Raw genomic sequence first — 27963 nt, 5'->3', positions numbered from 1 at the left:
GAAGATGAAAGAAATGTCTGGTGCTCACAGATTAATAAGATGCAGTCCTGCCTTTTCTATGTGCTCTAGACTTGATTTGTATCCTCTAAACTGCTTTGCTAGGACCTCTACAGAATTCACTGAGAGATCTGTATCTCCTACAGATTACAAACTGTCTTCATGACTTTACAACAAATAACGAAAGTAATTGGCAGTAATTTCCATTTCTGGTACAAAACTTTTAGTATTTTATAAAAAAAAAAAAAAAATGTGCATGTACAGTATATCACTAATACAGAAAATACGTTTTGAAGCCACAATTATGTTATGAAACAATACAGTGCAATAAAATACTCATCATTTATTTAAATATATTCATTTTGTTTCATACGAATCGTGACTGCTTAGCCTGGGGGCCCGGTCAAGTCAGCAGTTTCTACTGTGCAAAGTAGTGAAATAACGGCAAGTACAGGACGGCATCGCGCAAAATAATTCTGATAGCTTCTACATTAGTATACAGTTAGCTGTGTTGTGTTTTCTACTTGTGGACAGGACGGAAATCATTTATTAAAGTACAAACATTTAAACTTAGAGCGCAGTTGACATTTCGTGGTGTCATATGGCTATTTTTGTGTGGCTGCCCCCCATTTATATGATAATTGGATTTTCATGTCAAGCTAGCAGCAGGGGGAAAGTTGTGATCAAAGGTTAGCATTTTATGGGGGAAGGAAGGGGGGGGGGGGAGGGTGCCCCAGTGCCTCACCAGTCAGTGCCCTTACCGCACGTCACTGACCACAATAGGCTGGTTTACGTGAAATGATAAAGCCACTTTTGGCAGAAATTGCTGACGAGTTCTCAACTCCGCTCTATCAGCATGGAAGATTAAATAGGGGCTTTTGTTAGACAAAGCCGCCAACTCAGATACCCGCCTTGTGGATGCTAAGGCCAACAACATGACTACTTTCCAAGTAAGGAATTTTAACTCCACCTTACGCAAAGGTTCAAACCAATGAGATTGCAGGAATTACAATACCACATTAAGATCCCACGGTGCCACAGGGGGCACAAATGGAGGTTGGATGTGCAGCACGCCTTTCACGAAGGTCTGAACTTCTGGAAGGGAGGCCAATTCTTTCAGAAAGAAAATTGATAAGGCCAAAATTTGTACTTTAATGGAGCCTAACTTTAGGCCCGCATCCACACCTGCTTGCAAAAAAATGGAGCAAACGCCCCAGCTGAAAATCCTCCGTAGGAGCCTTCTTGGATTCACACCAAGACACATATTTGCTCCAAATACGGTGGTAATGCTTTGCCGTTACTTCTTTTCTAGCCTGAAGAAGTGTGGGAATGACTTCACTGGGAATACCCTTTTGGGCTAGGATTTGGGGTTAAACCGCCATGCCGTCAAACGCAGTCGCGGTAAGCCCTGATACACGCACAGTCCTTGTTGTAATAGGTCCTCCCATAGAGGAAGAGGCCAGGGATCTTCTATGAGCAACTCCTGAAGATCTGGATACCAGGCCCTTTTTGGCCAATCCGGAACAATGAGTATCGCCTGAACCCTTGTTCTTATAATCTTTATCACCTTTGGAATGAGTGGAAGTGGAGGGAACACACAGACCAACGGAAACACTCACGGTGTCACTAGGGCGTCCACCTCTATTGCTTGAGGGTCCCCCGATCTGGAACAATATCTCTGAAGTTTCTTGTTGAGGCAGGACGCCATCATGTCTATTTGTGGAATTCCCCAACGACTTGTCACTTCTGCAAAGACCTCTTGATGAAGACCCCACTCTCCTGGATGGCAAGTTTAGGAGCCAACCATGTTGCTACAGAATCGTCAGTGAGAGCGCAACGTTTTTCAGCAATCGCTCCTTCGATCTCGCCTTTATGAGGAGTACGTCTAAGTACGGGATAATTGTGATTCCCTGCTTGCGCAGGAGAACCATCATTTCCGCCATAACCTTGGTGAAAATCCTCGGAGCAGTGGACAGACCAAACGGCAACGTCTGAAATTGGTAATGACAATCCTGAACAGCAAACTTCAGGTATGCCTGATGTGGAGGATATGTGGGAACATGTAAGTAGGCATCCCTTATGTCCACAGACACCATAAAATCCCCCTCCTCCAGACTGGAGATCACTGCTTGGAGAGATTCCATTTTGAATTTGAATTTCTTTAGAAAGAAATTGAGGGATTTTAGGTTCAAAATCGGTCATCCGGCTTCGGGACCACGAACAAACTCTAATAAAAACCCTCCCACTATTGTGACGGGGGTACTGTGACAATGACTTGATTTTGACACAGCTTTAGTATTGCAGCGCATACTACTTCCCTTTCTAGAAGAGAAGATGGCAAAGCCGATTTTAAAAATCGGTGAGGAGGCACGTCTTGAAACTCTAATTTGTACCCTTGGGTCACTATTTCTACTATCCAAGGATCCAGGTCCGAGCGCACCCAGACCTGACTGGAGTTTGAGACGTGCCCCCACTGGTGCGGACTCCCGCAGAGGAGCCCCAGCGTCATGCGGTGGATTTGGTAGAAGCCGGGGAGCACTTCTGTTCTTGGGAACTTGCCACAGCCTGTGACCTTTTTCTCTTTTCTCTTCACCTCGCAGCAAGGAAGGAGGACCCACGTCCTTTTTTGAAATTATTTGGCCGAAAGGACTGCATCTGATAGTGGGGCGTTTTCTTTTGTTGTGCGGGAACATAAGGTAAAAATTATGACTTACCCGCGGTAGCCGTAGATACCAGGTCAGTGAGGCAGTCACCAAACAAGACCCTTAAAAGGTAGAGACTCCATAGTCTTCTTGGAGTCAGCATCAGCATTCCATTGATGAATCCACAATGCCCTCCTAGCCGAGACTGCCATGGCATTGGCCCTAGATCCCAAAAGGCCAATATCCCTTGCAGCTTCTTTTAAATATGCTGCAGTGTCCCTGATATGACCCAGAGTCAAAATCACCCTATCCCTGTCCAGGGTATCTCTCTCAGATGACAAGTTATCTGCCCACTTTTCAATAGCGCTACTTACCCATGCCGAAGCAACGGCAGGTCTGAGTAGCGAACCTGTAGTGACATAAATGGATTTTAGTGTATTTTCCAGTTTACGATCAGCAGGATCCTTTAGGGCTGCCGTGTGAGGAGACGGAAGCGCCACCTTTTTGGACAGACGCGATAGAGCTTTGTCCACCATGGGGGTTGACTCCCACTTTTCCCTGTCCCCAGAGGGAAACGGATATGCCACTGGAATTCTTTTGGGAACCTGTACCTTCTTGTCAGGATTTTCCCAAGCCTTTTCAAAAAGAGCGTTCAGTTCATGAGAGGGAGGAAATGTTACCTCAGGTTTCTTTCCTTTAAACATACAGACCCGTGTATCAGGAACAGCAGAGTCCTCTGTGATATGCAATACTTCTTTTATCATCACAATCATGTACTGAATGCTCTTAGCCAGTTTAGGATTTAATCTGGCATCACTATAGTCGACACTGGAATCAGAGTCCGTGTCGGTATCTGTATCTGCTATCTGGGTAAATGCACGTTTCTGTGACCCCGAAGGAGTCTGAGCTTGTGACAATGCATCCTCCATGGATTTTCTCCATGTCTGGTTCTTAGACTCATTATCTAATCTCTTAGTCAACAGAGCCACATTTGCATTCAAAATACTCAACATATTTACCCAATCAGCCGTCGGCAGCGCCGACACGGTCACTCCCACAGTCTGTTCTGTCCCCACTCCAGCCTCCTCCTGGGAAGAGCACTCAGCCTCAGACATGTCGACACACACGTACCGACACCTACAATCACACTGGGGCTATAGGGGACAGACCCACAGCAAAGCCTGTTAGAAAGACACAGAGGGAGTTTGCCAGCTCACAACCCAGTGCCCTACCGGTACTGAAACTTTATATACAATGCCTCAGACCGGTTACCGCTTTTATAATAAAGATAATAGCACCAAATGTACTGTGCCCTCCTCCCCCCGTTTTGCACCCTGTTACTTGTACAGCAGTGTGGAGGTCAGGGCCAGCGTCTCTGCAGCTTTTGTGAAGAGAAAACGGCGCCGGTTAGAGCTGTGAGGGCTAAGCCACGCCCCCTCACCGGCGTGCTTCAGTCCTGCTCATTTTAGCATATTTATATTGGCGGGGGTCTATATTAAGTGCCCAGGCACTTTTCATATAACTTTTAAACTAGTTTATTTCAGGTCTACATGCTGCCCAGGGCGCCCCCCCTGCGCCCTGCACCCTGTTGGTGCCGCTGTGTGTGTGTGTGTGTGGGAGCATGGCACGCAGCGCGACCGCTGCGCGGTACCTCAAGACCTGAAGTCTTCTGCCGTCACTGAAGTCTTCGATTCTTCTTTTACTCACCCGGCTTCTTTTTTCTGGCTCTGCAAAGGGGGTGACGGCGCGGCTCCGGGAACGACCAGCTAGGCGTACCAAGTGATCGGACCCTCTGGAGCCTTTGGTGTCCAGTTTCCGAAGAAGCAGAGCCTTTGAACTCACAGAAGTAGGTCTGCTTCTCTCCCTTCAGTCCCACGAAGCAGGGAGCCTGTTGCCAGAAGAGCTCCCTGAACATAAAAAACCTAACATAATTTTTTTTTCAGAGAAACTCAGTAGAGCTCCCCTGTGTGTGACCAGTCTCCCTGGGCACAGAATCTAACTGGAGTCTGGAGGAGAGGCATAGAGGGAGGAGCCAGTTCACACCCCTTTTAAAGTCTTAAAGTGCCCATGTCTCCTGCAGATCCCGTCTATACTCCATGGTTCTTGAAACATCCCCAGCATCCTCTAGGACGTATGAGAAATATTATTATTATCTGCCAGTTATGGTAGTCAGAATCTGCCTTCTGAATTTATGCGGAAGATGCCAGAATTGAAGCGGCCAGCCTCTGCGCTAACATAATCTACCCTTTAAACTTAGCAGCACTAAGGGTAAGGGTTTTTGATACGACCCCTTTCAATGCTAACCGGCTTAACAAGTGCTTATGCCTAATTTTTTTAGTGATTATACACCAGCTTCTAGTTCTGAAGAGCCACCAAATTCCCTGTGACAGTGGCAGCGTTGTCACTACCGCTATTACCTGGCTGGGAGCATTCACAGTGAAGCCTGCTTTGTGCAGACCCATAGCCATGCACAAGGACAACGTTAATGCAAACTGTACCAGAGAAAGATCTATATAATGAAGGCATATCTAACTGCATGGCTGAGGCATCCATCACTTCGCACACCCCTCTCTATGCAATTTGAATGAAATGTTTAAAAAATTCAGTCTGTTGCAGAAGTTGGATTTATACTTAATATTTGCATTAGACTTCTGCAGTTGCTACACAAGAATAATTATTTGTCTGCCGGTCAGGCAGGGAGACATTGCAAGACCTCACCTCTTAGGTGTGCGGTTGTTGCAATAGTTAAAGTCTGTATCCTTGTGTTTGGGATGTAGTTAATTTACCGACTGTCAGGATCCTGCCAGTCAGGAGACAGACGCAGGAATCCTGACAGCCGGCGAAAATGCCGCCGGTTGGAATCCTGACCAAAGCCCCAAGTTCCCACACGGGTTGTGTTCCACACCACCACCCGAGGAGGAATATAACAGCGTGGCAAGCTAAGTTCGCCATCAATCCTGAAGAGTAACGAGCGCAGTGAGCCTGCGAGAGGACTCTCTGTGCTCGCCGCTGGAATTCCGGCATCTGTCTCCTGACTGCCGGGATCGCAAGCGCTGGTGTTACATACCGGTCCCTTGTGTTTAGTTCATATGGATCTCAGAGCTTTCTTACTTTTTCATATTGCATGAAACCATATGGACTCTCCGGATATGGGATCAGTACTAAATCCCGCTGGACGGGATCCCGGTAGTCGAAATACCGACGCCGGAACCCCGACCACACAATCCCGACAGGGGTGGCAAGCGGAACGCAGCCCCTTGCGGGCAAGTAAGTATTAAACTTTGGACAAAGGGGCTGATTCAAACCTGATCGCTGCTGTGCGTTTTCGCACAGCGGGCGATCAGCAACAGACTGTGCATGCACTGCAAAATGCACACACGTTGGCAAACAGGCATTGCCAGTAAACAGGCTGGTGCGAAAAATGCAAATCGCACAGCCATTTGCATGCTGATTGACAGGAAGAGACCGTTTGTGGGTGGTAACTGACAGTTTTCTGGGAGTGTCAGGGCAAACGCAGGCGTTCCCCAGCGTTATCAGGGTATGTGATGTCAGCTCCAGACCCGATCAGCCTGTTCTCATTGCACTGTAGGAGTAAGCCCTGGGCTGCGCATAGACTGCACACTGTGAAAAAAATAGGATTTTAATTACCTACTGGTAAATCCTTTTCTCGTGGTCCGTAGAGGATGCTGGGGTCCACATTAGTACCATGGGGTATAGACTGTTCCACTAGGAGACACTGGCACTTTAAGAGTTTGAGAGTGTGGGCTGGCTCCTCCCTCTATGCCCTCCTACCAGACTCAGTCTAGAAACTGTGCCCGAGGAGACTGACAACTTCGAGAGAATGATATTGCACAGACAGTGGCGAGATTCACACCAGCTCACACATATAAAGGCAAACCAAGCTAACCAGCTGAAAAATCAGCAACGGCTGAACAATGGCCCTCATTCCGAGTTGTTCGCTCGTTATTTTCCTTCGCATCGGTGCGATTTTCCGTTAACTGCGCATGCGCAATGTTCGCACTGCGGCTGCGCCAAGTAAATTTGCTAAGAAGTTTGGTATTATACTCACAGCATTACGAGGTTTTTTCTTCGTTCTGCTGATCGTAGTGTGATTGACAGGAAGTGGGTGTTTCTGGGCGGAAACTGTCCGTTTTATGGGAGTGTGTGAAAAAACGCTGCCGTTTCTGGGAAAAACGCGGGAGTGGCTGGAGAAACGGGGGAGTGCCTGGGTGAACGCTGGGTGTGTTTGTGACGTCAAACCAGGAACGACAAGCACTGAACTGATCGCACTAGAAGAGTAAGTCTCGAGCTACTCAGAAACTGCAAAGAAAAATCTTTTCGCAATATTGCGAATACTTCGTTCGCAATTCTGCGAAGCGAAGATTCACTCCCAAAGGGCGGCGGCATAGCGTGTGCACTGCTGCGAAAAGCGACTAGCGAGCGAACAACTCGCAATGAGGGCCAATATTAATTAAACAAACAACAAAACAGTACTTAACCAGGAACTAAGCAGTACTGAACTAAGTAACCATTGCAGGACACGAGCGCTGGACGGGCGCCCAGCATCCTCTACGGACTACGAGAAAAGGATTTACCAGTAGGTAATTAAAATAAAATTTTACTCACCGGTAAATCTATTTCTCGTAGTCCGTAGTGGATGCTGGGACTCCGTAAGGACCATGGGGATTAGCGGCTCCGCAGGAGACTGGGCACAACTAAAGAAAGCTTTAGGACTACCTGGTGTGCACTGGCTCCTCCCACTAAGACCCTCCTCCAGACCTCAGTTAGGATACTGTGCCCGGAAGAGCTGACACAATAAGGAAGGATTTTGAATCCCGGGTAAGACTCATACCAGCCACACCAATCACACCGTATAACTCGTGATACTATACCCAGTTAACAGTATGATAACAACTGAGCCTCTCAACAGATGGCTCAACAATAACCCTTTAGTTAGGCAATAACTATATACAAGTATTGCAGACAATCCGCACTTGGGATGGGCGCCCAGCATCCACTACGGACTACGAGAAATAGATTTACCGGTGAGTAAAATCTTATTTTCTCTAACGTCCTAAGTGGATGCTGGGACTCCGTAAGGACCATGGGGATTATACCAAAGCTCCCAAACGGGCGGGAGAGTGCGGATGACTCTGCAGCACCGAATGAGCAAACTCTAGGTCCTCCTCAGCCAGGGTATCAAACTTGTAGACTCTTGCAAGAGTGTTTTAACCCGACCAAGTAACAGCTCGGCAAATTTGTAAAGCCGAGACCCCTCGGGCAGCCGCCCAAGAAGAGCCCACTTTCCTCGTGGAATGGGCTTTCACAGATTTAGGGTGCGGCATTCCAGCCGCAGAATGTGCAAGTTGAATCGTGCTACAGATCCAGCGAGCAATAGTCTGCTGAGAAGCAGGAGCACCCAGCTTGATGGGTGCATACAGGATAAATAGCGAGTCAGTTTTCCTGACTCCAGCTGTCCTGGAAACATATACTTTTCAGGGCCCTGACTACGTCCAGAAAACTTGGAATCCTCCAAGTCCCAAGTAGCCGCAGGCACCACAATAGGTTGGTTCACATGAAAAACTGATACCACCTTAGGAAGGAATTGGGAACGAGTCCTCAATTCCGCCTTATCCATATAGAATACAGATAAGGGCATTTGTATGACAAAGCCGCCAATTCTGATACACGCCTGGCCGACGCCACGGCCCACAGCATGACCACTTTCCACGTGAGGTATTGTAGCTCCACGGATTTAAGTGGCTCAACTCAATGCGACTTCAGGAAATCCAACACTACGTTGAGATCCCACGGTGCCACTGGAGGCACAAACGGGGGTTGACTATGCAGCACTCCCTTAACAAAAGTCTGAACTTCAGGCAGTGAAGCCAGTTCTATTTTGGAAGAAAATCGATAGAGCCGAAATCTGGACCTTAATGGAACCCAATTTTAGGCCCATAGTCACCTCTGACTTGTAGGAAGTGCAGAAAACGACCTAGCTGAAATTCCTCCTTTGGGGCCTTACTGGCCTCACAGCACGCAACATATTTCCGCCATATGCGGTGATAATGGTTTGCGTTCACTTCTTTCCTAGCTTTAAATAGCGTAGGGATAACTTCCTCCGGAATGCCCTTTTCCTTCAGGATCCGGCGTTCAACCGCCATGCCATCAAACGCAGCCGCGGTACGTCTTGGAACAGACAGGCCCCCTGCTGCAGCAGGTCCTGTCTGAGCGGCAGAGGCCATGGGTCCTCTGAGATCATTTCTTGGAGTTCTGGGTACCAAGCTCTTCTTGGCCACCCGGAACAATGAGTATAGTTCTTACTCCTCTCCTTCTTATTATTCTCATTACCCTGGGTATGAGAGGCAGAGAAGGGAACACATACACCGACTGGTACACCCACGGTGTTACCAGAGCGTCCACAGCTATCGCCTGAGGGTCCCTTGACCTGGCGCAATATCTTTGTAGCTTTTTGTTGAGGCGGGACGCCATCCTGTCCACCTGTGGCCTTTCCCCACGGTGTACAATCATTTGGAAGACTTCTGGATGAAGTCCCCACTCTCTCGGGTGGAGGTCGTGTCTGCTGAAAAAGTCTGCTTCTCAGTTGTCCACTCCGGGAATGAACACTGCTGACAGTGCTAACACATGATTTTCCGCCCATCGGAGAATCCTTGTGGCTTCTGCCATCGCCATCCTGCTTCTTGTGCCGCCCTGTCGGTTTACATGAGCGACCGCCGTGATGTTGTCTGACTGGATCAGCACCGGCCGGTGTTGAAGCAGGGGTCTAGCCTGACTTAAGGCATTGTAAATGGCCCAAAGTTCCAGAACATTTATGTGTAGGGAAGTCTCCTGACTTTTCCATAGGCCTTGGAAGTTTCTTCCCTGTGTGACTGCCCCCCAGCCTTGAAGGCTGGCATCCGTGGTCACCAGGACCCAGTCCTGTATGCCGAATCTGCGGCCCCCTAGAAGATGTGCAGTCACCACCACAGCGACACCCTGGCCCTTGGAGACAGGGTTATCCGCCGATGCATCTGAGAATGCGACCCGGACCACTTGTCCAACAGATCCCACTGGAAGATCCTTGCATGGGACTTGGCGAATGGAAATTCTTCGTAAGAAGCTACCATCTTTCCCAAGGCTCGCGTGCATAGATGCACCGATACCTGTATTTGTATTAGGAGGTCTCCGTCTAGAGACGCCAACTCCTTGGACTTCTCCTCCGGGAGAAACCCTTTTTATCCTGTTCTGTGTCCAGAACTATACCCAGGAACACTATACGCGTCGTAGGAACCAGCTGTGACTTTGGAATATTCAGAATCCAGCCGTGCTGTTGTAGCACTTCCCGAGATAGTGCTACTCCGACGAACAACTGCTCCCTGGACCTCGCCTTTATAAGGAGATCGTCCAAGTACGGGATAAGTACTTCGGCCATTACCTTGGTAAATACCCTCGGTGCCGGGGACAGACCAACGACAACGTCTGGAATTGGTAATGACAATCCTGTACCACAATTTGAGGTACACCTGGTGACGAGGGTAAATAGGGACATGCAGGTAAGTATCCTTGATGTCCAGTGATACCCTGAAATTTTCCAGGCTTGCAATAATCGCCCTGAGCGATTCCATTTTGAACTTGAACCTTCGTATATAAGTGTTCAAGGATTTCAATTTTAGAATGGGTCTCACCGAACCGTCTGGTTTCGGTACCACAACATTTTGGAATAGTAACCCCGGCCTTGTTGAAAGAGGGGTACCTTGATTTCACCTGCTGGAAGTACAGCTTGTGAATTGCCGCCAGTACTACCTTTCTCCGAGGGCAGCAGGCAAGGCTGATGTGAGGCAACGGCGAGGGGGAGTCGTCTCGAACTCCAGCCTGTATCCCTGTGATACTACTTGCAGAACCTAGGGATCCACCTGTGGGCAAGCCCACTGATCCCTGCAGTTCCCGAGACGCGCCCCCACCGCACCTGTCTCCACCTGTGGAGCCCCAGCGTCATGCGGTGGACTCAGAGGAAACGAGGGAAGATATTTGATCCTGGAACTGGCTGACTGGTGCAGCTTTTTCCTTCTTCCCTTGTCTCTGTGCAGAAAGGAAGCGCCTTTGACCCGCTTGCTTTTCTGAAGCCGAAAGGACTGTACCTGAAAATACGGTGCTTTCTTTAGGCTTTTGTGAGGAAACCTGAGGTAAAAAATTTTCTTCCCAGCTGTTGCTGTGGATACGAGGTCCCAGAGACCATCCCCAAACAATTCCTCACCCTTATAAGGCAGAATCTCCATGTGCCTTTTAAATGCAGCATCACCTGTCCACTGCCGGGTTTCTACTACCCTCCTGGCAGAATGGACATTGCATTAATTCTGGATGCCAGCCGGCAATATCCCTCTGTGCATCCTTTATATATAAGACAACGTCTTAAATATGCTCAATGTTAGCAAATATTATTATCCCTGTCTTAGCGTATTAATATTATCTGACAGGGTGTCAGACCACGCTGCAGCAGCACTATTTATGCTGAGGCAATTGCAGGTTTCAGTATATAACCTGAGTGTGTAAATACAGACTTCAGGATCGCCTCCTGCTTTTTATCAGCAGGTTCCTTCAAGGTGGCCGTATCCTAAGACGGCAGTGCCACCTTTTGACAAACGTGTGAGCGCCTTATCCACCCTAAGGGATATCTCCCAACGTGACCTATCCTCTGGCGGGAAAGGTTACGCCATCAGTAACTTTTTAGAAATAACCAGTTTCTTATCGGGGGAAACCACGCTTCTTTACACACTTCATTCATTCATCTGATGGGGGAACAAAACAGTGGCTGTTTTTTCTCCCCAAAAATAAAACCCCTTTTATGTGGTACTTGGGTTTATGTCAGAAAATGCGTAACACATTTTTCATTGCAGAGATCATGTAACGGATGTTCCTAGTGGATTGTGTATAGGTCTCAACCTCGTCGACACTGGAGTCAGACTCCGTGTCGACATCTGTGTCTGCCATCTGAGGTAACGGGCGTTGTTTTGAGCCCCTGATGGCCTTTGAGACGCCTGGGCAGACGCGGGCTGAGAAGCCGGCTGTCCCACAGCTGTTACGTGATCCAGCCTTTTATGTAAGGAGTTGACACTGTCGGTTAATACCTTCCACCTATCCATCCACTCTGGTGTCGGCCCCACAGGGGGCGACATCCCATTTATCGGCCTCTGCTCCGCCTCCACGTAACCTTCCTCATCCAACATGTCGACACAGCCGTACCGACACACCGCACACACACAGGGAATGCTCCGACTGAGGACAGGACCCCACAAAGTCCTTTGGGGAGACCGAGAGAGAGTATGCCAGCACACACCAGAGCGCTATATAATGCAGGGATTAACACTATAACGGAGTGATTTTTCCCCAAATAGCTGCTTGTATACATATATTGCGCCTAAATTTAGTGCCCCCCCTCTCTTTTTAACCCTTTGAGCCTGAAAACTACAGGTGAGAGCCTGGGGAGCTGTCTTCCAGCTGCACTGTGAAGAGAAAATGGCGCCAGTGTGCTGAGGGAGAAGCCCCGCCCCATTTTCGGCGGACTTTCTCCCGCTTTTTCTGTGATACTGGCAGGGGTAATTTTACATCTATATAGCCTCTGGGACTATATATGATGTATATTTTGCCAGCCAAGGTGTTATTTATTGCCCTCAGGGCGCGCCCCCCCCCCCCCCCCCAGCGCCCTGCACCCATCAGTGACCGAAGTGTGAGGTGTACATGAGGAGCAATGGCGCACAGCTGCAGTGCTGTGCGCTACCTTGGTGAAGACCGAAGTCTTCTGCCGCCGATTTTCCGGACCTTCTTCGTGCTTCTGGCTCTGTAAGGGGGACGGCGGCGCGGCTCCGGGAACGAACACCAAGGTCGGGTCCTGCGGTCGATCCCTCTGGAGCTAATGGTGTTCAGTAGCCTAAGAAGCCCAAACTACCACCTGTTAGGTAGGTTCGCTTCTTCTCCCCTTAGTCCCTCGCTGCAGTGAGTCTGTTGCCAGCAGATCTCACTGAAAATAAAAAACCTAAATATACTTTCTCTCTAGGTGCTCAGGAGAGCCCCTAGTGTGCATCCAGCTCAGCCGGGCACAGAAATCTAACTGAGGTCTGGAGGAGGGTCTTAGTGGGAGGAGCCAGTGCACACCAGGTAGTCCTAAAGCTTTCTTTAGTTGTGCCCAGTCTCCTGCGGAGCCGCTAATCCCCATGGTCCTTACGGAGTCCCAGCATCCACTTAGGACGTTAGAGAAAATCCTATTTTCTCTTACGTCCTAGAGGATGCTGGGGTCCACATTAGTACCATGGGGATGAACCAAAGCTCCCAGAACGGGAGGGAGAGCGCGGAGGCTCCTGCAGAACTGATTGGCCTCTGAGGACCTGAAGTTTGGTCAAAGTACCGAACTTGTAGAACTTCGCAAACGTGTTCGACCCAGACCAAGTAGCCACTCGGCCAAGCTGTAAAGCAGACACACCCCGGGCAGCCGCCCAGGTAGAACCCACCCTACGAGTAGCGTGGGCCTTAACAGACGTAGGACGCTGCAATCCTGCTGTAGAATATGCATGCTGGATAGTGAACCTGATCCAGCGAGAGATCGTCTGCTTAGAAGCAGCACCCCCAAGTTTCTTGGGAACATACAGGACAAACGGAGAGTTCGATTTTCTGTGACGAGCAGTCCTTTTCACATAGATTTTCAGAGCCCTTACAACATCCAAGGACTTTGATGAAAATGAGGAGTCAGTAACAACTGGCCTCACAATAGATTGGTTGATATGAAATGCCGACACAACCTTCGGTAGGAACTGCTGACGTATCCGGAGCTCAGCTCTATCTTCATGGAAGATCAAGTAGGGGCTCTTATAAGACAAACCCCCCAACTCCGACACACGTCTAGCAGAAGCTAAGGCCAACAAAAAGACAGCCTTCCACGTGAGAAACTTATCCTAAACCTCCGGTAGAGGTTCGAACCAGATTGGAGGAACTGTAACATCACGGTAAGATCCCTGGGCGCCGTAGGCGGCTTGGAGAAGACCGTTGTAGATGGCTCTTAGTTCCAGAATGTTTATTTGAAGATTGGAATCCAGACTTAACCACCTTGCTTGGAAGGTTTACCCCCCCCCCCCGAGTGACTGCGCCCCAGCCACGGAGACTTGCATCCGTGGTAAGAAGGACCCGAACCTGCGGCCCTCCAGAAGGGGAGGCATTTGCAGCCACCAGAGGAGTGAAATCCTGGCTTTCGGCAACATACTTGTCCTCTGGTGCATGTGTAGGTGAGAACCCGACCATTTGTCTAGGAAATCCAGTTGGAAGGACCGAGCATAAAACATTCCGTACCATCTTCCCCAGAAGGCAAATGCACTGATGAACAGATACACGGGCTGGCCTCAGGACATTCCGGACCATTGTTTGAATCACCAACGCTTTCTTCTCCAGCAGAAACACCATCTGCACTTCCGTGTCGAGTATCATCCCCAGAAAAAAATCTCCTTGTCGGCTCCAAATGTGACTTTGGAAGGTTCGGGATCACACCGTGTTCCCTGAGCAGATGAGTCGTGAGAACAATGGACTGCAACAACGTCTCCAGGGACGATGCCTTTATCAACAGATCGCCCAGATATGGGATTATATTCACCCCCTGTCTGCGGAGAACCATCATCTCGGCCATCACCTTGGTGAACACCCTCGTGCTGTGGAGAGGCCGAATAGCAGTGCCTGAAATAGATAGCGACTGTCTAACAGTGCAAATCTGAGATAAGCCTGGTGTGGCGGCCAAATCGGAATGTGGAGGTACGCATCCTTGATATCCAGGGATACCAGGAATTCTCCCTCCTCTAGACCTGAAATCACTGCTCTAAGAGAGAGACTCCATTTTGAATTTGAACACCTTCAGGTAAGGGTTTAACGATTTCAAGTTCAAAATTGGTCTGACCTGAGGGTGGGCAATAAGCGGCCCTCCAGCTGTTGTAGAACTACACATCGCAGCATGCCCTGATATAGTAGTTTTGCTATTTGGTCAAGTTAAAACATCTGCATGGCATGCTGGTATGTGTAGTTCTACAACAGCTGGAGGGCCGCTTACTGCCCACCCATGGACTCTGACCGAACCATCCGGTTTCGGTACCAAGAAAAGGTTTGAATAATAACCCTTGTTTTGCATATGAGGTGGAACTGGGACAATGACCTGTAACTTTCCCAATTTTAGGATGGCCTCCCGTAGGATAGCCCTGTCTGTCAGCAAAGCTGGCAAGCCTGATTTGAATAATCGGTGAGGCGGGAGTTTTTGAAACTCCAGTCTGTACCCCGGGGACACAATATCCTGTACCCAGGGATCCAGGCCGGACGACACCCAGACGTGTCTGAAACATCCGAGTATCGCACCCACCAGCCTGTCCTCCAGGCTGTGTAGTCCACCGTCACGTTGAGGATTTTGAGGAACCAGAAGCAGGTTTCTGGTCCTGGGAGCCTGCAGGTGCAGGCTTTTTGGATTTTGCACGACCCCCTCTAAAGAAAGTGGTAGGAGGCTTGGACTTTTTTGCTTTAGTGGTCCGAAAGGACTGCGACACAGCTGAAGAAAATGTTTTCTTCGTAGAAAGTGTAGCAGAGAGAAGGTGACTTACCCGCGGTTGCCGTGGAAATCCACGCATACAACGCTTCCCCAAAAAGAGCCTGACCTGTGTAGGGGGTAGGTTCTCCACACTTCTCCTGGATTCCGCGTCTGCACACCATTGGCGTAGCCAGAGTCCCCTGCGAGCTGAGACCAACATGGAAGATATCCGTGCAGTCAGCGTTCCCAGGTCATTCATGGACTCCACCATGAACCCCGCAGAATCCTGTATGTTACGTAGAAACAATTCAATGTCACTTCTATCCATTGTATCCAAATCCTCTAGTAATGTGCCTGACCACTTTACTATGGCTTTAGAAATCCATGCACAGGCAATAGTGGGCCTTAATGGTACTCCTGAAGCAGTGTATATGGATTTGAGCGTAGTGTCAATCTTACGATCAGCCGGTTCTTTTAACGCGGTAGATCCAGGAACAGGTAAAACCACCTTTTTAGACAGTCTGGAGACAGATGCGTCAACTATGGGTGGGATTTCCCATTTTTTCCTATCCTCCTCAGGGAAGGAAAAGGCAACCAGAACCCTTTTTGGGATCTGGAATTTTTTCTCCGGGTTTTTCAAATATAGCATTTAATTCTTTAGACGCAGGGAAGGTTAGCGAAACTTTTTATTGTCAGTGAAGTAAGCCTCCTCAAACTGCTCAGGTGGTGTGTCATTAATGTTTAACACATCTCTAATGGCCTCAATCATGAGCTGCACCCCCTTTGCAAGGGATTCCGCCCCCCTCAGCATCTGCGGTATCAGTGTCATCTTGCATAATGTGGGCAAGTGCACGTTTCTGCGGGAACATACTAGGGGATTTTGCAGGAATAGGAACCGAACCTGACCAAACTGCCATAGAATTCTTTAACACCTGAGTTTCAGGCTCAGTATGAGCTACCCTGGTAGAGGTCTGAGAGATCAGCCCCTTAATAGATGACAACCACTCAGGCTCATTAATTGAGATCTGTGACAAAACATTACAATCCTGTGTACATGGAATGGATCCCTCCTGAGAGGAAACATCCTCTGCAGCATATGACACAGAGTCCCTATACATGGCTATGTGAGACAACACCCACACACAGGGAAATGTCAGACACAGTTTTCCCCCCAAGTATACCACAGAGAGACACAGAGATTGGAGCCTACCAACACTCAGCGCTTACTGAGGTAGATATAATACAACTACCTAATGCTTACTGTGTACCTTAATAAACTACACAGTACATACACAGCCTCCCCCCCCCCCCCCCCCTTCTACAACCCTCTGGTACCGCACAGGATAGCTGGAGTGGCTTGAAGGGACCGCTCTCCCTGTCAGCGTCTCTATAGAGGATCTGCAGGCAGGAAAATGGCGCTGAACGCTGCTGGGTCCGCTCTGAGAAGCTCCGCCCCTGAACATGGCGCTGCTTCCCGCTTTTCAATTCTTTATACTGGCCTGAGGATTTCTGCTGGCAGTGTAACCGAGGTCCCTGACAGACTTGCTGACCAGTGTAGGGCATCGGCGCTGGCTCACGGCACCCCTCACAGCGCCGCACTATGTACCGCTGAGCCTCCAGAGCGCAGTTAATACTGCGCTCCCACCTTGTTGCTGCCATCTTCACACCCGCTCCCCGCTCCCCGCTTGTTGAGGGGGCCGGTGACTCACTCACCACCGGAATTCTTCTGGCTCTGTTAGGGGGTGGCGGTGTGCTGCAGGAGTGAGCGGTCGCCTAGGGCGGCTAACGATCATCACCCTCAGGAGCTAATGTCCTGTCAGCGGAGATAGTGGCTCAAAACCCCTCAGGGTGGACACTACTTCCCCCCCCCCCCCCCCTTTAAGTCCCACGAAGCAGGGAGGCAGTTGCCAGCAGCCTCCCTGTGCCTAACTTTACACTTAGAAAAAGAATAAAACGAAAGAAGCTCTAGGAGCTCCCCTAGCTGTGACGAATCCTCCGGGCACATTTTCTAAACTGAGTCAGGTAGGAGGGGCATAGAGGGAGGAGCCAGCCCACACTCTCAAACTCTTAAAGTGCCATTGGCTCCTAGTGGACCTGTTTATACCCCATGGTACTAATGTGGACCCCAGCATCCTGAGGCGAGAACAGATTTGCAGCTGTCCGCTGACCAAGGGATTTTAGCAGCTCGGCGCACACATGCACGGCGAATATAGACTCCCCTTGGGCGACGACTATCTGAACGCAGGACAACAATTTTAGCAGCCCAGCCATCAGGTCTGAATCACCACCAATGTCAAGAATTTTATAGAAAATGTTCGGTTTGTTCAAATTAGTTTTATACCAGCTGTGACTATTTTCAAAACGAGTCAGAAATGAAGAACATAAAAACAAATAAAGTACAGTAATACTTAGACAAATCTTTACATGCAAAAATACTAATCCCATTTCTGAATGTGTGCACAAATGAAGATCCTTACTTTTGAGAAAATCCGAGTTTGACTTTTTCCAGTTCAACGCCATGCACATAACCCTTGTAGCTAATTTTATCACGTGCATTACATTCATCAGATAGGGTCACAAAAAGGTGATCGCCCTTTAACACAGATGGCCTGTTTTCAGCTACACCAGGGACCTACAGTGATCATTAAAATAAACAGCCTGTCAGGATTATTCAATTCTGTACAAATGCATGGTTATGGAACGAGTGGATACATTTATGCATGAAGTACAAATGCGGATACTTTCAATGATTCTGAGAGTTACATGAATGATGCAAGAATGGCAAATTCACTGTATTTCCATGGGAACAGTTGTCAGTAAGAGATCACTAGTTTATGCAATACCACACATGAACAATGCCAATTCAAAAAGTCAGTTTAGCAGTTGGACCATCGTAGTGATGTAGCAATAGTAGCATTGTATTTCCACGAAGTGTATACTTCTCTAAACCTCTATTTCATATACTTTACTTAAAACATCCCATTTTACAATTGAGAGGAGGGAATGAGTGCAATTGGGACCACACAATCTTTAATGGATCAAAAATGTGTACATCATAACATAAAAGGCTTATGGTCAATGCTGGAATTACAGGACCCAAAGGCCACGGCTTATGAACTTTAAGTTTCCAAGTCACTTTTTTTCTCACTGCTTGCATTTTCATACTGTAATTTAAATGTTTGACAATTAACAGTGTTTTGTTACCTATTGTAAATCCTCATTTAAAAATACACATTTGTAAACCAAATTATCCCACAAGAAAGTAAAGTTTGTATTTGTTATATGTGGGATTGCCCAAACCCGGTTTGTCCAAGGTCATTGTTGTTTTTAGCAAAACAAAACTGAGAAACACTGCATAACAGGGCATTTGGGTAGCTTGTATCATATCATATGCCAAATTACCATAAACCATTTTCTAGGAACCATTTCACACTTACCTCAAGAACTAGGAGTCGTCGGTCTCTTTCATCTTTATTCATTTTCTGGTTTTGCTGATCATATCTCCTGATGTCGAGCTCCATTTGTATCTCTTCAAGGTGCAACAACAAGTGAAATTTTTCATTATAGTTGCTGAAGTCTAGAGATGTGGACATCAAATCCCTGAGACAGAAGAACAACCGTCAGCACTGCGGGCAAACTTGTATGGTACTATATGGGTCTATCAGGAATCATTTGCTTAAACCCACTAGCAGATAATGGTCTCAAGTAGTTGTCTGACTAGACCAAAATCATTGTAGTGTATGGCCCCCTTTAGTGTGTAGAGAAACTAATACTACTGCTACTACAACTACTACTGGCATTCTTTGCACAGAAGCAATCCATGGCTAGTGTCAATCATTTGGAGGGTCTTCAGAGCATTCCTTCCCGTTAGCACATATATGTGATTTCGGCTAACAATAAATTCTACAAGTTAACCTGCACTTGTATTCAGAAATGATTTGACATATTACACTGCGCCTACATGTGCACCTGAGAAATCCTACCTTAAAAAAAAAAAAGATTTTGCAACATACCAAATTGCAGTGAAATGTTCAAATCCCCTGGAAACACACAAAGAGTTACTATGGCCAGTATGGATGGTGTAATCGTTAGCATTACTGCCTCACAGTACTGAGGTCATGAGTTCGATTCCCACCATGGCTCTACCTGTGCAGAGCTTTTATATTCTCACCGTACTTGCGTGGGTTTCCTCCGGGTACTCCGGTTTCCTCCCACAATCCAAAAAATATATATACTGGTAGGTCAATTGGATCTCAACAAAAATGAACCCTTTTATGAATGTGTGCACATGTACATGTGGTAGAGAATATAGATTGTAAGATCCACTGGGGCAGGAACTGATGTGAATGGACAAATATTCTCTGTAAAGCGCTGCGGAATGTGTGCGCTATATAAATAACTGGTAACAAATAATAGTATGTTGTGCCAATTAAATTATGTAATTTCAGGGAGTGTGCAGGTCTGATTCTTTTTTTTTTTTTAAATAGAGTAATTTTTATTCAACAGCATATTAAAGATAGACATTTCAGTATACACTGGGAAGCACAGTTGGAATAACACGATATTCTAAGTCATACTTTTTTTCCAATGGTATACATATACGAATGACATTCCCCGTACTACTATTCCCGTGCAGACTTCCCGCAATATACATATTTTCTGAAGTCTGTAAACAGGTCATGATTCACATACTTAACATTTTAAATATTTTCTCCCCACACCTTTATTGTAATTACCCCGTCTAGTAGGCCGTATATAGCCCACAACCCCACTACCCCCGAACAGAACCCTCTGAAACAAACTCAAGCCTAGTCAAACCAAGGTGTGTATGGTGTGGTGTGGCAGCTAGATAGTTAAACAACTGCGTTAAAGGGGTGATAAAGGCCCGGCCCAGCGCCCCAGGGCCCAAATAGCGCTTCGCAGCGAGAGCCGGTACCCTCTAAAGTTGAAGGGCAAGGGAGGAGTATGTGGAATTGATCCAGGGAGACCATATCTTCTCGTATTTGGTAAGGGTATTATATTTCATATATACATAACGTTCTTTTAATAGGGTATCGTTTACCAAACTTTTGAAAGCGGGTATCGTGGGAGGACGCGGGGCCATCCATGTCCGCGCGATACACACCTTTGCAAGAGCGCACACACTGCGGGCATACATGCTTTCCCATCGGGACCCAGAGTCAGAATCGCCCACCCCCAAAATACAAAATCTTGGAGTCAGCAAACCTCTCGGTATCCCCGTATGTTCCAGAATCGACCCGACCCCAGCCCAGAACACCTGCAGCAACGGGCATTCCCATGTGAGGTGCCAGAATGTGCCTCCGGCAGCCCCGCACTTGGGACAAACGTCAGCGCTATCAGACCTAAATCTGGCCAGCCTGCTCGGCGTCATATATGATCTATGCAGAATGAAAAGCTGTATCTGCTGAAACCGCAGCGATTTGGTGACCTGGCTCGGATTACCCAGAGCGCCCTCCCAGTCTTCCCCGTCTATAGGACCCAAGTCACACTCCCAGTTCTCCCGAAGATTCGAGAGCGGGTCTGTATGTATTGTTTGAAGAAGGTACGAGTAGGTGAAGGAGATCACCTTGACTCGACCCAGTGAATGTAGAAATGTTTTTATGGGGAAGGGGAGGAGCGCCGGGGGGGAATCTCCGAACTGCGCCTGCAAGGTGTGCCTGAGCTGTAAAAATCTGTAAAAGTGAGAGTTCGGGAGTCCAAACTCCTCCTTTAATTGCTGAAATGATTTCAATGAACAGTCACTATATAACTGGGACAGTGAGACTATCGAATATGGAGCCCACACCTCCCCGCGTAGTCTCGAAGGAATAACAGCAAGTCATCCGCATAAAGGGCTATTTTATCGGTGCAGGAACCCGTAACTATTCCCCCAATGTCCGGGTGCGACCTGATCAAGCAAACCAGGGGCTCTATGGCTATGGCAAACAGGGCAGGAGAGAGGGGACATCCCTGTCTGGTGCCCCGTGTCAAAGGGAAGGAGGAGGAAATGTAGCCGTTCACCAGGACCCTGGCGCGTGGATTCTGGTATAGCAATTTGATCCATTGAATAAAGTTTGGGCCAAAGCCCATGTTCCTCACGACTCCCCACAGGTAAGGCCACTCAACGCTGTCAAATGCCTTGGCTGCATCCAGTGAGACCACAGCCGCGTCTGAGGGGAAGTCATGAGGAGCCTGCAAAATGGTGTACAGCCTGCGCAGATTAATGGATGTGGATTTCCCAGGCATGAAGCCGGTTTGATCCGGATGAATTATAGATTCAATTACTAGGTTGAGCCGGACCACAAGAATTTTCGCCAGGATCTTGGCATCAGTGGGGATAAGGGAGATCGGCCTGTAGGACTCCAACAGCTTGGGGTCCTTACCAGGTTTTGGAAGCATTATGAGAATCGCCTCGGACATTGAGGGAGGAAGGCTGTTAGCGGCAAACATTTCAACGTACGTGTCAAGCAGCTGAGGGCCAAAGAACTCAATGTAATGTTTATATAGTTCCGTGGGAATACCGTCACTACCCGGGGATTTACCACTAGGAGACACCTCCACCGCCGACGTCACCTCCTCCAGGGTCAGAGGCGCGTCCAAAGCGTCCCTAGCCTCAGGGGAGAGTTTAGAAAGGGGAATATTTGTCAGGTACAGGTCTAAGTCCTCAGTGGAACATGTCAGTCGACTATCATATACCTCCCTAAAGTAACTAAGGAACATCTGTGCGATGTCAGGGGTGGTATCTACTGTGGAGCCGTCGGAGTCAAGCAGCTGCGCTATCGTGGTCCCAGGTCGGTCATAATGCACTAAGTGGGCCAGCAAACTACCTGGTCTGTCCGCCTGCATATAGATGTTAGTGGCCCTAAACAAGAGGGAACGTGCATTTTTGTCTGAAAGGTGAGCCAGCCAGGCCTCCTGAGCCACCAGCCAGCGGGCTTTCAGCGCAGGGGTACCCTCAGTCAGGTATCGCGTCTCCAGATCCCTACACTCAGTCTCAAGCTGTCTTTCCGTCGCCCTGCGAGCCACCTTGCAGGCAGCAATTTTGCCAATCAATGTACCTCGCAAATACGCTTTGAATGCATCCCAAACAACCGGGGCCGATCCCGCGTTATCCGCAAAAAATCCCTCCCATGTGGGCGCTAAATCCGGGCAATCGCCCAGCTGGGCCAGCCAAGATGGATGCAGCCGCCAATATGACTGTCCCCTCTGACAGTCCCCATCTATTGACAGCACCAGGGGCGAATGATCGGACACCCCCCGTGCTTCGTAACGGACATCCGTCACACCAGGCAGAAGCCCAGGCGAGACCAGGGCCAGGTCGATTCTGGAAAAAGAGCCATGTGTACCCGAATAACAGGAGTATTGCCGAAGATTGGGATTCCGAATCCTCCAGGCGTCTACCCACTGCATACTATCTAGAAAATCTGCGAATTTAGATCCAGATGAAATTAAGCCGCCCCCCGCCCCTTGATCTCGAGGAGCCCTCCATCTGTCCAAAGAGGCATCCAACACAGTGTTGAAGTCCCCCAGGCAGATGACAGGGGTGTGGGGGGAGGAGGCAACAAATGAGGCGGCCTTTTGCAGGACATCATATGAAAATGGGGGGGGAACATACACAGACAATAGGAAAAAGCTACGTGAGAACAGTTTACATTCTATGAACACGTATCTACCGTGTGGATCTGTATTTACCCTGATCATCTCAAACTGTACAGTCCTCTTTATCATTACCGACACCCCTCGGGAATAAGAGGAGTGCGAGGAATGATATGCCCACCCCACCCAAGGCCTGCGGAGCGACAACAGCCTATTTCCCTCCAAGTGGGTTTCGCTTAGACAAATGATGTCAGGGCCATATTTCTTGATCATTTTAAATACTAAGGATCGCTTTACTTTGCTGTTGATGCCCCGGACATTCCACGCCAGGATTTTTAAGGGAGGCATGTCGGCCAAGTTATCAACAGGGGCACAACTCTCCTAGCAACCGCCCATCCACCCGGCGCTCCGCTCACGTAATCTTGTCGTCCGCAGGCCCCGGACCCCGGGCCGGACCCCTGAAAACAGTGCGACCCCACCACACCCTCTGAATAACAAGTATATAGGCTTCGTAAATTCAAAACATATAACAGAAAAACTGCCGAGAGGCCAACAGCGGCCCCCAAACATCCCCCCACCCCGTATACCTCCCCAAACTGTGGCATACCCATATCCCTAACCAAACTTTAGCCCTGGAGATCCCAAAGCCTACGGCAACACTGTACTAGGCGTACAGATCAAAACGACCCCAATACCAAAACCTTTATGCGTTAATACGTTTATAACACTTCTCAGCAAAGTCCAGAACCACTAAACGAGAGGAAGCTCCCTGGACTTATACTTGCGGAATGTAGGCCCATAGAGGAGGGCGACCCGATGTCAGTCTGGAGCCAGCTGGCGGGCCCCCGGAGCATATCTGTCCAACCAGGAAGCCGCTTCCCTGGGCGAGCTGAAGAATTTGGTCTCCCCGTCTGCCACCACACGCAACCTGGAGGGAAACAGCATCGAGTAGGATAGATTCAGGTCACGAAGGCGTCGCTTTATGGGAAGAAACTGGGCCCGGTCTTTTTGAACGTCCGCTGCAAAGTCCGGAAATGCCGACACCCGGATTCCATTCCGGATCAGGGGACCCTTCACGCGTCCCAGGCGCAGGACAGAGTCCCGGTCCTTGTAATGCAGGAATTTTGCTATAAAAGTTCGTGGTGGGGCGCCTGGGGGTAAAGGCCGGAAGGGCACGCGGTGAGCCCGCTCCACTGCAAACTGAGAGGTAAAGGATTCAGCGCCGTATGCCTCTTTTAGCCAGGACTCCAAGAAATCTTCGGGGTGTGCCCCCTCTTCCTTTTCGGGGAGGCCTACGAACCTCACGTTATTTCTGCGGAGTCTGCCCTCCATGTCCAGGAGTTTGGTTTGCAACGTCGTGACTTGTTGTGTAACTGCAGACACCGATCGTTGTAAAGGACCGCTGAGGTCTTCCAAGTTGGAGACCCTTGTCTCAGTTTCGCCCACCCTCTCCCGCACTCGCTGGACGTCCTGTCGCAGCAGTGATAGATCACACTGCACCTTCTCCATCTTGTCCGACAGACGTTGTTCACTGGCCGCTATGGCCTCCAGGACCTGCTGGATGGAAGGAGCAGATGGCTGTGTATTCGCCCCTGAGTCGGCCCCAGCCGATGGATCCATTCTGGCAGGGGGGGAGAGCTTAGGAGATGACTGCGTCGACTGGGATGCAGGCTGTCGAGCAAACTTCTCCAGTTTAGCCGCGGCCGCACTCTGGCCGCCCCTCACCATCATATTAAGGCCCAGCAATACTCAGAGTCCCAATATTCAGTGTCAAGAAGTATAACAGTGGGTGGTAAATGCAGTATCAGCAGCACGCCAGGCACTGGGACAGCCAGCTGTTGTATTGAAGGGAGAAGGGGGACCAGGGGAGTCCAGCGGTATAAATAAATATGTCCAGTGTGTGATATTCCAGCAGTAAAAGCAATAGGCAGGGCAGCTGGGACAAGATCCAATCCTCCAGCCCAGTACAATCTTCACCCACACTGCACCCTGCTGTGAGGAGAGACACAGGGAGCTGCAAATAAAATGGCCGCCCAGCACACAGATTTCCCCTTCTTCCCTCCCTGCACCAGCCTTCAGGGGAGCAGGATAATTTATATGTGGAGCCCTGGGGGTGCAGGAGTGGGGTGCCGCTGTCCTCCGGTGCCACTGGCCGCTGTGGCCGCCTCGGGCGCGCGATCGTGTGCGCGCGCGCACGCGCCCGGCGGAGCTCCAAAATCGAGGCCGGGGACTGAATTGCGGCCTAGGCCCGGAGTCCGGGCGGCCGCTGGCGCGAGCCGGGAGCGCTCGCACGGATCCACAACGGTGCCTGCCGCTTCCCCAGTGCCACCAGACAGGAGAGGAGTCCAGGGGAGACCACAAAAAGAGCCCCAGGATTGATACAGGATTAATATCCAGGGAGCTCCTCGATCCTGCTGCCTTGTCCCTTGCCGCCGTGGCCACACCCCCGCAGGTCTGATTCTTGAAGTACCCTCAACTTAATTTACACATGTGCTAGGTTTAGCTCACCTTTCCTTCAAAAGACTTGTTCTTGAACTTGCTGTGGGTTCTTTGGCAGAGAACAGTCCTGCCTTAAAGGCATATTTCAGATGTGCAGGAGGACAGAACTCCCCAAGAGGCACCTCTCGTTCTAAATAGTAATTCCCAGACCTGCAAGTATATACAGTATTGAAATAAATTAATCTTGCACTATTTATGAGATTAGGTAATAAACAATAGTTTTCCTTGGTGTTTATAAATACTCTATTACATAATACTAGGTGATTCATCGCGCCCCATGGGCGCTCTTCACACCATCGTAAAGGGCTATGCCCCCTAATCCATTGCACGCCCTTGCGGCGTGCAATATTTGTATTATATGAATGGAGTATTACCTCCAATCATAATTGTGTGAGTGGTTAAATATTGCACGGACAAAGGGCGCGCAATGGTTAAGGGATCGTAGCCCCTTGAAACGGCGTTAACAGCACACGCAGGGCCTGATGAATCATTTAGTAGGTGCTGTGGTTGGAGGAGTGGCTGGTGCAGGGGAGGGGTGGTTGCGGGATGACGTGGGTGGGGCAGGTGCGGTAGGGGTGGGTGCAGTGGTGCAGCAGGTGGGGGAGGGGGTCCAGAGCCACCGCGGGTGGTGGAGGGAGGGGGGTGCCGCGGATGGGGCCCGGAGGCACTGCGAGTGGGGAGGGGCGGGTAATGCTTCTCCTCCTGGAAGCAGCTAAGCTGCTGTCCTCCCTTAGGCAGTGGCTCTCCCGGAGACTCGCACAGCAGCCAGTCAATATTGTTAGCGCCGGTGTCCAACTGCGCCGCATTACAGGGAAGAAGATGCACGTAATAAACTACAGCTCCCAGCAGGCCTTAGCGCCGGAATGCTTTGGCGCCAAGGACTGCAGGGAGGTGTAGTTTATTTAGTGCATCTACTTCCCTGTAATGCGACGTGTTGGAACACTGGCGCTAACAATAGTGACTGGCTGCTGTGCGAGTCTCCGGTTGATAGTGGTAAGTATAGAATTTATCAGAATTGTATGGATTTGACAAACTGGTTGAGTCTCTTCAGATTCAGGATAGCACATTAAGCTACTCAGGAATAAAAACCATTTGTCCATCTGATTTGAAGGAACGTGTGCAATTTCTGCTGCTTAAAAAAGGATTTTAGTTACCTACCGGATGCTGGGGTCCACATTAGTACCATGGGGTATAGACGGGTCCACCAGGAGCCATTGGCACTTTAAGAGTTTGAGAGTGTGGGCTGGCTCCTCCCTCTATGCCCCTCCTAAAGACTCAGTCTAGAAACTGTGCCCAAGGAGACGGACATCTTCAAGAGAAGGATTTAACACAGATAGTGGCGAGATTCATACCAGCTCACACATACAAGGCACATCAAGCTAACTAGCTTGAAACACTCAGCAAATGCTGAAACATTACTTACTAAGTAACAATGCAGTACATAGCTAAACCAAAGAAGTACTGAACCAGATAACGGTTGCAGGAAAACGAAGCGCTGGGCGGGCGCCCAGCATCCTCTACGGACTACGAGAAAAGGATTTACCGGTAGGTAACCAAAATCCTATTTTCTTTTCCGTCCTAGAGGATGCTGGGGTCCACATTAGTACCATGGGGATGTACCAAAGCTCCCAGAACGGGAGGAAGAGCGCGGAGGCTCCTGCAGAACTGATTGGCCTCTGATGAGCTGAAGTTCAGTCAAAGTATCGAACTTGTAAAACTTTGCAAACGTGTTCGACCCAGACCAAGTTGCAGCTCGGCAGGAAGACCCCACCTTACGAGTAGAGTGGGCCTTGACAGATCTTGGACACTGCAATCCTGCCGTAGAATAAGTGTGCTGGAAAGTGAGCCTAATTCAGTGAGAGATTGTCTGGTTAGAAGCAGGACACCCAATTTTCTTGGGATCATATAGGACAAACAGAGTCCTACTTTCTGTGACGAGAAGTTCTCTTCACATATATCCTCAGAGCCCTCACAACATCAAAGGACTTTGATGTAATTGAGGAGTCAGTAGCCACTGGCACACCAATAAGTTGGTTGATATGAAATGCCGACACAACCTTCGGAAGAAACTGCTGACGTGTCCGGAGCTCAGCTCTAGCTTTGTGGAAGATCAAGTAAGGACTTTTACAGGATAAAGCCTCCAATTCGGACACACGTCTAGCAGAAGCTAAGGCCAACAACGCGACAGCCTTCCATGTAAGAAATATGACCTCAACCTCCTGTAGATGCTCAAACCAATCCGACTGGAAGATCTGCAACACCACATTAAGGTCCCAAGGCGCCGCAGGCGGTACAAAGGGATGTTGGATGTGCAGAACTCCCTTCAAAAAGGTCTGAACCTCATGGAGGGCAGCCAATTGTTTCTGGAAAAAAATGGATAGGGCCGAAATCTGGACCCTCACAGATACCAACTTCAGACCCATATCCACACCTGCTTGCAGGAAGAGGAGAAAACATCAGAGTTGAAACTCCATCATAGGAAACTTCTTGGATTCACACCAAGAGACATATTTCTTCCAAATACGACGGTAATGTTTAGACGTTACCCCTTTCCTAGCCTGTATCAGAGTAGGGATGACTTTCTTCGTAATGCCCTTAAGAGCAAGTATCAGGCGCTCAACCTCCATGCCGTCAAACGTAGCCGCGGTAAGTCTTGATAGGCCAACGGCCCATGCTGCAGGGGTT

General features: G+C 49.0%; 1 protein-coding gene across 3 annotated transcripts in view; it reads right to left on the bottom strand.

Moving 5' to 3' along the window:
- The window catches only part of MOV10 (Mov10 RNA helicase), a 439448-nt gene that overhangs the window by 166233 nt on the left and 245252 nt on the right, over positions 1-27963 (bottom strand). For all 3 annotated transcript variants that reach the window (XM_063955381.1, XM_063955382.1, XM_063955383.1), the window contains 3 exons: positions 25288-25428; positions 18621-18783; positions 17661-17815 (listed from right to left, as the gene is read on the bottom strand). In XM_063955381.1, the coding sequence (XP_063811451.1) occupies positions 17661-17815; positions 18621-18783; positions 25288-25428 (459 nt within the window). The remainder of the gene's footprint in view (positions 1-17660; positions 17816-18620; positions 18784-25287; positions 25429-27963) is intronic.

Source organism: Pseudophryne corroboree, chromosome 2 (genome assembly GCF_028390025.1).
Source record: "Pseudophryne corroboree isolate aPseCor3 chromosome 2, aPseCor3.hap2, whole genome shotgun sequence".
Lineage (NCBI taxonomy): Eukaryota > Metazoa > Chordata > Amphibia > Anura > Myobatrachidae > Pseudophryne > Pseudophryne corroboree.
The sequence above is the reverse complement of the archived record's forward strand: the minus strand, read 5'-3'. Positions and strand labels throughout refer to the sequence as shown.